At 45.3% G+C, this 13,119-nt stretch overlaps 1 protein-coding gene across 1 annotated transcript in view; it reads left to right on the top strand.

Annotated features, from left to right (window-relative positions):
• LOC146064682 (uncharacterized) overlaps positions 1-13,119 on the top strand; it is a 337,031-nt gene that overhangs the window by 204,901 nt on the left and 119,011 nt on the right. Inside the window, exon 11 of the mRNA XM_083178470.1 lies at positions 12,235-12,309. Within this exon, the coding sequence (XP_083034596.1) occupies positions 12,235-12,309 (75 nt within the window). The remainder of the gene's footprint in view (positions 1-12,234; positions 12,310-13,119) is intronic.

Raw genomic sequence — 13,119 nt, 5'->3', positions numbered from 1 at the left:
TATGAGTCGGCAGCCTGCACAGATCAGTTTCAGTGTAAAAAAATAGAAGAAATAAATAAATACATTTTGAAAATGTAAATTTTGAAAAATATATTTAAATATATATATATATATATATATATATCGTTTTTTTTTAAATAAATTGCACTGAATGCTGCACTGATCCATGCAAGCTAATGCCAAATACGCCTGGAAAATGAGGAGTATTTAAAAGCATATTTTCAAGGCAATTACTGGTCATATCTTGCTTATTACCGGCTGTATATTGCATACGGCTGGTTAGTAAATTAGGAATCCTTATCGTATTCTTTCGATGGCATATGCATTCGTATTCGGAAAAAGGAATGTGCCATGAATACGAATTGATGTATTTTCTGCATATTTACATGCGACTGCTTATGAATAAAGAAAAAAGTTTCAGAGGCAGCGCTGATTCATATAATCATTTAAAATTTATTAATAATAAATTTTAACCCCTTCCCGACATTTGACGTACATTTACGTCATGGTCGGGAAGTACTTCCCGACACATGGCATAAATGTACGTCATGGTTTCTAACTGTCACTGCGTCTAGAGACGCAGTGACAGTTAGGTGATGTCTGCTGTCCCTGACAGCAGACATCCCCCCTCGTCGCCCAGGGGGGGCAGGGGTGCCCCCCCCGGTCGGCGATCGCTGTGATTGGCTGTTCAAATCTGAACAGTCAATCACAGCGTTTCCTGTGTTACCGGCGGCTAAGCCGCTCGGTAACACAGAAAACGGTGGTGATCGGTGCAGCACCGATCACCACCGAGCGGCAGCACCCCCCTCCCACCCGCCGGGCACTCACCCGGCAGCAGCAGCAGCTCCAGCGGCTCAACCGCTACGTCCGGAGCGCACGCTGCGCTCCCCTCCTCCCCCCTCCCCCCCGCAGCAGCAGCAGCAGCAGCAGCAGCATCATGCTGCTGCTGGAAAAGTTAAAAATAAAATAAAATAAAAAAATGTGCAAATGTGTGTGTATATATATATATATATATATATACACACATATATATATATATATATATATATGTGTGTGTATATATATATGTATATATATGTATATATATATATATATATACACACATATATATATATGTGTGTGTGTGTGTGTGTGTGTGTGTGTGTGTGTGTGTGTGCGTATACCGCACCGATCACCAACGATCGCCAGCCCCCCCCCCCCCCCCCTCCCACCCGGCAGCCCCCCTCCCTCCCACCCACCCGGCTGCCGCAGCGCCAGCACCCCTCCCACCCCCCCGCCAGCCGCAGCGCCAGCCCCCCTCCCAAAGCTGGTGACCAAAATGGGGTCACTTGTGGGGGGGTTCCACTGTATTGGTGCTTCGGGGGTCTTGCTAATGCGACATAGCACCCACCATTCATTCCGCCACCAAAAATCACTCCTTCCCTTCTGAGTCCTGCCATGCACCCAACTGGTATTTTTTGGTCACACGTGAGGCATTGCCGTACTCGGGAGAAATTGGGGCACAGATTTTGGGGTGCTTTGTCTCCTTCATTCCTTGTGAAAATAAAAAATTTTGAGCCAGAACTGCATTTTTGTGTAAAAAATTACATTTTTTTACACAAAAATGCAGATCTGGCTCAAAATTTTTCATTTTCACAAGGAATGAAGGAGACAAAGCACCCAAAATCTGTGCCCCAATTTCTCCCGAGTACGGCAATGCCTCATGTGTGACCAAAAAATACCAGTTGGGTGCATGGCAGGACTCAGAAGGGAAGGAGTGATTTTTGGATTTTGCAGCACAGATTCTGGTTGAATGACCCCCGAAACACCCATACAGTGGAACCCCCCCACAAGTGACCCCATTTTGCAAACTACACCCTTCAGGGAATTCATCAAGGGGTATAGTGTACATTTCAAACCCCCAGGGGTTTCACCAATTTTGATACAACTGAGCTGTGAAAATGAAAATTTTTTTTTTTTCATTTTCACTGCCCAGTTGTACCACAATTGGTGAAACCCCTGGGGGTTTGAAATGTACACTATACCCCTAGATGAATTCCCTGAAGGGTGTAGTTTGCAAAATGGGGTCACTTGTGGGGGGGTACCTAACTTTTAGCATCTTATGGTGCCTAGAAACCTACATGGTTCCTAAAAAATAATCTCATAAAAAGGAGGCTCCAAAATCAAGTAGGTGCTCCTTCTATTATGAAGCCTGTGGTTTGGTCACCGTGCACACTAGGGCCACATATAGGATATTTATGAAAACCAAAGAATTGGGGGAATCAATTTTTAGTCACATTTCTCTAGTAAAATGTACTGTGTTCCTTAGAAAAATGTATTAAATTTGCAAATCTGCAAAAAAAATGAAATTTTGAAATTTCACCTACACTTTGTTTTAATTCCTGTGAAACACCTAAAGGGTTAACAAACTTCCAAAATGCTGTTTTGAATACTGTGAGGGGTGCAGTTTTTGAAATGGCATCATTTATGGGGGTGTCTCACATACAAGTCCCTCAAAGTCACATCAGAACTGAACTGGTCCCTAAAAAAATCAGTGTTTGAAATTTTCTTGAAAATTTGAGAATTTGCTATTCATATTTTACGCCTCCTAGTGTCCAAAAAAATGAAAAGGAAGTTGAAATAATGATGGCAACATAAAGTAGACATATGGTCTATGTTAGTTATTAACTATTTTGAGTGGTATGATTATTTGTCTCACAAGCAGAAAATTTAACATTTTGCAAATCGCTAAATTTTCCATTTTTTCACGACATTTTGGTATTTTTCACAAAAAAACACAGACTGTATCGACCCAAATTTACCACTAATTTGAAGTACAATGTGTCACGAAAAAACAATCTCAAAATCACTGGGATAAGTAAAAGCAAAAAAAAGTTATCCCCACTTAAGTGAGACATGTCAGATTTGAAAAAAATGGCTCTGTCAGGAACGCAAAAACTAGCTCTGTCAGGAAGGGGTTAAATGATTATATGAATCAGCGCTGCCTCTGAAACTTTTTTCTTTGTAGCATTTGTGTCTAAGGGGCTGGGGTGTCCCCTTATCAGAGACAGCAGCAGATTCAATTTTATATATAGATTAGCGCTCTGCCACTTCTTTTTTCTTGCTTATGAATAAGCCTATTTCAAGTATATTCACCCTAGTAAATTTCTCTCTGTGTCTCTCTCTTTTACGGTATCTTGTGTAGTCAATGTGGTGGTCGCTGCAGTTCAGGTCCCATATTTTGTGCAACGAAATTAGGCCCACTGTAACATGACATGTTAGGAGTTTGACTGGTACTTTATTACTGTGTACACATCAGAAAGACAGTTCTTCTTCAGTCCAGTGTACTTCTTGCTCTTTTGCAACATTAGCCCTCCCCCTCATTAATCCCCTCTTCGTTGGTTGACCCAATGCATGTCAACCTTCCTATTCTCGACATAGTAACCCTAGATGGCATTCCCAGGTAGAGTTTTATGTGTCTGTGCTGACCAATTAGCAGGAATTTTTACAAGAGTATTACATTTATAATTAGCATATTGTGTTGTCCCTCAATGTTTTAAAGTCACTGTTCCTGTTCCTAAATCAGTGGGTGTATCTGGTTTGAACAACTACCGCCTGATTGCCCTCATATCCTTAATTATGAAGTGTTTTGAGACAGTGGTCTTGGATCACCTTAAGGGTGTTATACCGGTGGGTTATCAATTTGCATATAGGTCAAATAGATCCACCGAGGATGCTGCTCTTACTGTTCTTCATAGAATTCTCTGTCATTTGGAGAACAAGGAATATATTAAATTAGTATCAGAAAATAAACCTGTATATTTATTAGATCTTGTGTAGTGTAAAATGATCGCAAGAATTAAAAGATATTAAACTAAGTAAAGAAAGTACATACTGTAGTTAGTTCTACCAATAGATAACATAATTATGCAAATAAGTAGTATGAGTAGAGAACTGGACAGTTTCTATATTATAATAAATAATATCGTTTTTACTACATAAAATGTAAGGTACTTGTGTACTTTCACGGCACCAGCATGGCGTCGTGCTTCTGTGTCCCCTTGCTGCGCTCACCCACGCTATGGGCTCGGTGGCTCGCTACACTCGCCACGCTTTCTAAAGTGAACTACATGCCAACGTGGATAGTGGGGGTACGAACTATCTACGTTGCCATGGAGTTTTCAGTCCCGCAGCTGGATACAGACGCACGGCGCCATGCTTGCTCCGTGAAACTACACAAGTACCAAATGCAATGTATCAAAAATGCACCCCACAAAAAAGGGGTACATTTAGGCCTTTTTTGTATTTTTGATACATTGCATTTTATATAGTAACTCCCATGTTTCTGTTAAAATATTCCTTTAGATTTTTTTTTATTGATGCCAACTTTTTCCATCATCCAATCATTGTCATGACTGCTGTAGGGAAACTTATTAAAATTTCTACAGTTTAAATGCAATATTGAACTTTTTACCATTGGAATTTATGTATAGATGGTATTTATGTATATTCCACACAATTTATATTGTTGGTAATTTTGCCATTTCATATTTGTGTGAAAGTTGAACCCTACAGAACAAAGAAAGTAAGACTAACCAGTGTGAATCAGCAGACAGGGTATTTCTTCTTTTAGTAGTTTTCTTATTTGCAGATTTCAGATTTTAATATGGATTAAAATTATTTCAGCTGCTTGCGATGAAGACACATTGGAGGTTACTCCTATGGTTCGGGACCCAGATACAAACCGTGACGCAACTGTTGGTATGTTGCAAAAATATTTTGTTTTGTTTTTGGATTCATAGAAATGTACAATGTAGTAATCAATATAATTAATTTAGAAGTTACTAATGATCATACCAGAGGAGCTATAGTTTGCTCAACGAGCTAGTGTAGTCTATAGACATCCTAGTCAAAGCTTTTCCCTACCCCAGACAAAACTGTGTTCCTAGCTATATATGGGGATGGCGGACAGCGATGGGGAGGCGGCGGGGACCAACGGGGAGCTCAGTCGGAAGGGGACATGTGTGCATCTTGTGTGCACGCGTCCCCTTCCCATGGGTGCTGGCAGTTGGTGATCCGACCGCTAGACCCCCACTAAAAGAGAGCGCCTCGATCTGTTGGGCACATTTACTAATCTGTCGTATTTACTGATTTGGCCTGTGGCGTAGGCAGGCTTATTCCACCAAATTCTTTTTAAAGCCTGTATATACGACCGCTAAATACAAATATGAGTCGGCAGCCTGCACAGATCAGTTTCAGTGTAAAAAAATAGAAGAAATAAATAAATACATTTTGAAAATGTAAATTTTGAAAAATATATTTAAATATATATATATATATATATATAGTTTTTTAAAAGAAATTGCACTGAATGCTGCACTGATCCATGCAAGCTAATGCCAAATACGCCAGGAAAATGAGGAGTATTTAAAAGCGTATTTTCAAGGCAATTACTGGTCATATCTTGCTTATAACCGGCTGTATATTGCATACGGCTGGTTAGTAAATTAGGAATCCTTATCGTATTCTTTCGATGGCATATGCATTCGTATTCGGGAAAAGGAATGTGCCATGAATACGAATTGATGTATTTTCTGCATATTTGCATACGACTACTTATGAATAAGCCTATTTCAAGTATATTCACCCTAGTAAATTTCTCTCTGTGTCTCTCTCTTTTACGGTATCTTGTGTAGTCAATGTAGTGGTCGCTGCAGTTCAGGTCCCATATTTTGTGCAACAAAATTAGGCCCACTGTAACATGACATGTTAGGAGTTTGACTGGTACTTTATTACTGTGTACACATCAGAAAGACAGTTCTTCTTCAGTCCAGTGTACTTCTTGCTCTTTTGCAACATTAGCCCTCCCCCTCATTAATCCCCTCTTCGTTGGTTGACCCAATGCATGTCAACCTTCCTATTCTCGACATAGTAACCCTAGATGGCATTCCCAGGTAGAGTTTTATGTGTCTGTGCTGACCAATTAGCAGGAATTTTTACAAGAGTATTACATTTATAATTAGCATATTGTGTTGTCCCTCAATGTTTTAAAGTCACTGTTCCTGTTCCTAAATCAGTGGGTGTATCTGGTTTGAACAACTACCGCCTGATTGCCCTCATATCCTTAATTATGAAGTGTTTTGAGACAGTGGTCTTGGATCACCTTAAGGGTGTTATACCTGTGGGTTATCAATTTGCATATAGGTCAAATAGATCCACCGAGGATGCTGCTCTTACTGTTCTTCATAGAATTCTCTGTCATTTGGAGAACAAGGAATATATTAAATTAGTATCAGAAAATAAACCTGTATATTTATTAGATCTTGTGTAGTGTAAAATGATCGCAAGAATTAAAAGATATTAAACTAAGTAAAGAAAGTACATACTGTAGTTAGTTCTACCAATAGATAACATAATTATGCAAATAAGTAGTATGAGTAGAGAACTGGACAGTTTCTATATTATAATAAATAATATCGTTTTTACTACATAAAATGTAAGGTACTTGTGTACTTTCACGGCACCAGCATGGCGTCGTGCTTCTGTGTCCCCTTGCTGCGCTCGCCCACGCTATGGGCTCGGTGGCTCGCTACACTCGCCACGCTTTCTAAAGTGAACTACATGCCAACGTGGATAGTGGGGGTACGAACTATCCACGTTGCCATGGAGTTTTCAGTCCCGCAGCTGGATACAGACGCACAGCGCCATGCTTGCGCCGTGAAACTACACAAGTACCAAATGCAATGTATCAAAAATGCACCCCACAAAAAAGGGGTACATTTAGGCCTTTTTTGTATTTTTGATACATTGCATTTTATATAGTAACTCCCATGTTTCTCCTTCATCCACTAGGTGTCACTGGAGTTACACTGGGGAATCGAAGGCGACCACAGGGAGCATGGGCACTTTAAATAAAAGATTAGAGTGGCTAACTCCTCCCCTCCTACTTCCCCTCCAGGTCAGTCTTAGTTTGTGCCCGAAAGGGAGCGGACACACACTAGGTGCTCTCTGAGCACATAAGAAGATTTTTAAGCAGCATGGGTTTTTTGCTCTGCGCAGAGGACAGGCTACGTGGGAGCCTGCCGAGGGAGCCGACCGCCCTAATGACACAGCGCGCCCGGCTCCCTGGCTGCTGAGACCACCGTCTCGGGAGGCAACGGGCGCTGCCCACCAAAGCACGCCGCGGTCCTCCCTCAGCCAACCGCCGACGGCAGGCGCATAGTGAGTATTCCCTGCCACCGCAGCTAGCGGCGGTGGTCAGGGTTTATTAGAAAAGGCGGCAGCAGAGGGCTTCAAGCCTGGCGCCAAGGACGCGAGAGCTGTCGGGCGTGGGGGCGGAGCTACCGCGTGGTACTCCCAGCAGCCCCGGCTATCCCCAGCGCTAACACACGCGCGGCAGCCATCTTTTTTACACTGGCGCCGCGGCAGAGCAGACTGTGGGAAGCTCCTGTACCGCTGCAGCCCCACCAAAGTACATCGCAGATCCTGGTGACCGTCCTGCTATAGCTCTCCCGGTACTGTGAGTTACAGTGGGGGATTGAGAGCTTAGAGAGAGATAGTTGGGCTGTGCAAAAAAAAAAATCAAGGGCTATAGCGCTTCCTGGTTATAGACCATAGCGCGGTACAAAGCCTGTGGCAGCTCCTTTCCTTCACTATCTCTCCTGTCAGTCCTTCTTACTGGACTTATCTATACCTAATCTCCCTTGGGTGTGTGGTAGTGTGTGGATTCTGTGACATATTTGTACAATGGCAGGGGGAAGCTCCAAGAGAATTGCCTGTAAGACTTGCAATGCTAAGTTTACCCCTTCAGCCCCTGGGGAGATTAACTGTGAGAATTGCACTGTTATTCCCTCTGTGTCACAAACCCCTGTGGACCCACCTTTCTTTTCAGCGGCTGGCGTGTAACAGCGTCCGGCGCAGATTGGTTGTTGGGTGAACAAGGCCATAGGTGTCTGGGCGTCACAACTATCGGCTGAGGTGAATGACGGTTCAGATCCAGCTACTATTCTGCAGCTGTCTGAACAGATTCAGGATGCTTCAACCTTCTTAATAGAGGCGTCCTCAGACATTTGCGTGGTGGCGGCTAGAATTTCTGCTCTGTCCATTTCAGCCCGCAGAGGTCTCTGGCTGCGTCAGTGGCAGGCTGATGCAGAATCAAAAAGGGCGGTGGAATCCATGGCCTTTAACGGGGAGCTCCTGTTCGGCCCGGAACTGGATAGATGGATATCCCAGGCCACAGGTGGGAAGTCACACTTCCTTCCGTCGGCAGCTCCACCTCCATCTCGCAGAACCGCCCACATGCCTTCCTTTCGTGCCTTTCGTCCCTCCAGTAGGTTCAGAGGTAGATCCAGGGGAGGTGCTCTTTCACAGAGGGGAACCAGAGGCCGTGGAAGAGGTGCTTCCACTACCGATCAGGACCCCAAGGCCACCAAGCCTGCTGCATGACGGTCCTCCGTCCCACTTGGGGGACCCCAGGGTAGGAGCTCGTTTATGGAACTTCGGCTCCGTGTGGCTCCAGTCCTGTCAGGACGCCTGGGTAAGAGAGCTTGTAACCCTAGGTTACAAGATTCGCTTCAGCATGTCTCCCCCAGACAGGTTTTTCAAGACCGGTCTTCCTCGTCCTCCAGAGAAAGGACAACAGCTGTTGGCCGCCATCGCCAAGCTGCAGGACATGGGAGTAGTGGTTCCGGTCCCCGCAGAACAGCGTTCCCGGGGCTACTACTCCAGCCTGTTCCTCGTACCAAAGCCGGATGGCTCGGTACGTCCGATTCTCAACCTGAAGGATCTGAACCCATACTTCCACGTGGCCAGATTCAAGATGGAGTCCCTACAATCCTTTATACAGGGTTTGGAAGAAGGAGAGTTCTTGGTATCCATAGATATCAAGGACGCCTACTTGCACATTCCCATTTGGGCCCCGCACCAGGCATATCTGCGGTTCGCTGTGCAGGAGCGGCATTGGCAATTTCAGGCCCTCCCGTTCGGCCTCTCGTCCGCACCTCGGGTCTTCACCAAGGTGATGGCAGTCATGATGGAGGTTCTCCGCATGCAGGGGGTTACTATCATCCCCTATTTGGACGATCTTCTGCTGAAGAGTCGTTCAAGGGACACCCTGCTGGAGCACATTCTTCTCACACAGAAGATCCTCACATCACACGGGTGGATCCTCAACTTTGCCAAGTCGCAGCTTCACCCCACTCAGCGTCTCCTGTTTCTAGGGATGATCCTGGACACCAGCCAGATGCGGGTGTTCCTTCCAGCGGACAAGATTCAGTCCTTGCAGACTTTGGTCAGACTTGTCCTGAGACGGAGACAGGTGTCTGTGCACCTGTGCACCAGACTTCTGGGGAGGATGGTATCCACCTTCGAGGTGATACAATACGCCCGATTTCATTCTCGCCCCTTCCAGCTGTTGCTCCTCCATCAATGGTCAGGCTCTCACCTGCATCTGCAGCAGAGGGTGACCCTGTCCCCACGGGCTCGTTTGTCCTTGCTGTGGTGGCTGAACACCTCCAACCTACAACAGGGAAGGAGGATCGCAATTTGGGACTGGACCCTCATCACCACGGACACCAGCCTCCGGGGTTGGGGTGCGGTCACCCTGGACCGTCAGTATCAGGGGTTGTGGACGCAACAGGAGAGTCTGCTTTCCATCAACATTCTGGAGCTACGAGCTGTCTACTATGCTCTTCTCCAGGCCAGACCTCTTCTCCAGGGCAAAGCTGTTCGTGTTCAGTCCGACAAATCCACGACTGTCGCGTACATCAACAAGCAGGGAGGAACCTGCAGTTGCGCAGCCATGAAGGAGGTCAGCAGGATCCTGGTCTGGGCGCAGGCCCATGCCCTAGCCCTGTCAGCCGTGTTCATCCCCGGAGTGGAGAACTGGGAGGCCGACTTTCTAAGTCGGCGGGACGTTCATCAAGGAGAGTGGTGCTTGCACCCTCAAGTCTTTCAAAAGCTGGTACATCGCTGGGGCTGTCCCCAAGTGGACCTGATGGCGTCCCACCACAACTTCCAACTTCCCCGGTTCTTCGCAAGAACACGAGATCCTCAGGCAGAGGGGGTAGACGCGCTGGTGGCTCCTTGGCCCTTCCAGTATGTGTACCTATTCCCGCCATTCCCGCTGATACCCCGGGTACTTCAACGGATACCGGAGAGAGGGGGTCACGGCCCTGTTGGTGGCTCCAGACTGGCCTCGTCGGTCTTGGTACACCAGTCTGACAGCTATGCTGATCGACGAGCCGTGGCCTCTGCCTCTTCAGGAAGACCTTCTCAGCCAGGGACCCTTCATCTTCCCAGATTTAGGTCGTCTGCATTTGACAGCGTGGCTGCTGAGAGGTCCATCCTGAGGAGGGCAGGTATACCTAGAGCGGTTATACCCACCATGCTTTGCGCCAGGAAAGAGGTTACCTCAGCGCACTACCACAGGATATGGCGCTCCTATGTGGCTTGGTGTGAGAGGCGTGGAGTCTCTACATGCCTGTTTAAGAAGGCGAGACTCCTCCTTTTTCTGCAGGAAGGTTTGTCGGCAGGGCTGAGGCTGAATACTCTAAAGGTTCAGGTCTCAGCTCTCTCTATCTTTTTTCAGAAGAAGTTAGCTTTTCTTCCAGAGGTTCAAACCTTCTTTCAGGGGGTGCTTCGCTTGCAGCCCCCCATTCGTCCTCCAACGGCTCCCTGGGACTTGGACTTGGTGCTGGAGTACCTTCAGTCCTCAGTTTTTGAGCCCTTGGAGGAGGTGGACCTTCGCTACCTTACTTGGAAGGTCGTACTTTTGCTGGCTCTGGCTTCTGCCAGACGTGTATCGGAACTGGGGGCTCTTTCTTGTCGCTCCCCGTTTCTACAGTTTCATCCTGACAGAGCGGAGCTCCGTACCAGCCTGGCCTTCCTCCCAAAGGTGGTATCGGCCTTTCATCTGAACCAGCCCATCGTGGTTCCTGCCTTTCCAGAGGACTCCCCGGAGGCGAGATCCTTGGATGTGGTTAGGGCTCTAAGAATTTATGTAGCCCGTACAGCCTCAATCAGGAAGTCTGATTCGCTGTTTGTGACCTACGACCCTGTGCGTCGTGGATGGCCAGCCTCTAAACAGACGCTGTCCAGGTGGATTAGGTTGACTATACGTCAGGCCTATGTCACCTCTTCACGGACTCCTCCTAGTTGCATTACAGCGCATTCAACCAGGTCGGTTGGGTCCTCTTGGGCGGCCGCCCGAGGGGTTTCTCTACAGCAGCTCTGCCGAGCGGCTACCTGGTCTGGCTGCAGAACCTTCGTTAGGTTCTACAGGTTTGATACCTTTGCGGCTCCTGCTTCAATGTTTGGCCGCAGGGTGTTAAGGGGATCTCAGCGCTCACCCACCCGGGATTGAGGGCTCTGGGACGTCCCCAGTGTAACTCCAGTGACACCTAGTGGATAAAGGAGAAAGAGGGATTTTGTACTTACCGTAAATCCTTTTCTCCGAGTCCACAGGTGTCACTGGACGCCCACCGCAGCGCTGTTCTCTTTAAAGTTACCTCAGGGCTTATGTCCTGCAGAGTCCATTACCTTGGAGTTTCCCTGCTGGGTTACTATGGTTATATATTTTTATACTTATATACTAAGTTAATATGTTACATTGTCTGTTGACTGTGTATGTTTGAACTTTCAGTGTTTTCTCACTGTTCTTTCTTTCATCTTGTATTGAATGATTGTATGTGGTATTAACCTCCTCTTCGGAAGTGTGTTTTATCTTCCTGCTCCCTTCCGGGCACAACCTTTATGACTGACCCGGAGGGGAAGTAGAAGGGGAGGATTTAGCCACTCTAATCTTTTATTTAAAATGCCCATGCTCCCTGTGGTCACCTTCTATTCCCCAGTGTAACTCCAGTGACACCTGTGGACTCGGAGAAAAGGATTTACGGTAAGTACAAAATCCCTCTTTCTGTTAAAATATTCCTTTAGATTTTTTTTTATTGATGCCAACTTTTTCCATCATCCAATCATTGTCATGACTGCTGTAGGGAAACTTATTAAAATTTCTACAGTTTAAATGCAATATTGAACTTTTTACCATTGGAATTTATGTATAGATGGTATTTATGTATATTCCACACAATTTATATTCTTGGTAATTTTGCCATTTCATATTTGTGTGAAAGTTGAACCCTACAGAACAAAGAAAGTAAGACTAACCAGTGTGAATCAGCAGACAGGGTATTTCTTCTTTTAGTAGTTTTCTTATTTGCAGATTTCAGATTTTAATATGGATTAAAATTATTTCAGCTGCTTGCGATGAAGACACATTGGAGGTTACTCCTATGGTTCGGGACCCAGATACAAACCGTGACGCAACTGTTGGTATGTTGCAAAAATATTTTGTATTGTTTTTGGATTCATAGAAATGTACAATGTAGTAATCAATATAATTAATTTAGAAGTTACTAATGATCATACCAGAGGAGCTATAGTTTGCTCAACAAGCTAGTGTAGCCTATAGACATCCTAGTCAAAGCTTTTCCCTACCCCAGACAAAACTGTGTTCCTAGCTATATATGGGGAAGGCGGACAGCGATGGGGAGGCGGCGGGGACCAACGGGGAGCTCCGTCAGAAGGGGACATGTGTGCATCTTGTGTGCACGCGTCCCCTTCCCATGGGTGCTGGCAGTTGGTGATCCGACCGCTAGACCCCCACTAAAAGAGAGCGCCTCGATCTGTTGGGCACATTTACTAATCTGTCGTATTTACTGATTTGGCCTGTGGCGTAGGCAGGCTTATTCCACCAAATTATTTTTAAAGCCTGTATATACGACCGCTAAATACAAATATGAGTCGGCAGCCTGCACAGATCAGTTTCAGTGTAAAAAAATAGAAGAAATAAATAAATACATTTTGAAAATGTAAATTTTGAAAAATATATTTAAATATATATATATATATATATATATATATATATATATATATCGTTTTTTAAAATAAATTGCACTGAATGCTGCACTGATCCATGCAAGCTAATGCCAAATACGCCTGGAAAATGAGGAGTATTTAAAAGCGTATTTTCAAGGCAATTACTGGTCATATCTTGCTTATTACCGGCTGTATATTGCATACGGCTGGTTAGTAAATTAGGAATCCTTATCATATTCTTTCGATGGCATATGCATTCGTATT

Source organism: Crinia signifera, chromosome 1 (assembly GCF_055691185.1).
Source record: "Crinia signifera chromosome 1, ASM5569118v1, whole genome shotgun sequence".
NCBI classification, from domain to species: Eukaryota; Metazoa; Chordata; class Amphibia; order Anura; family Myobatrachidae; genus Crinia; species Crinia signifera.
This window is presented reverse-complemented; position numbering and strand designations above follow the sequence as displayed.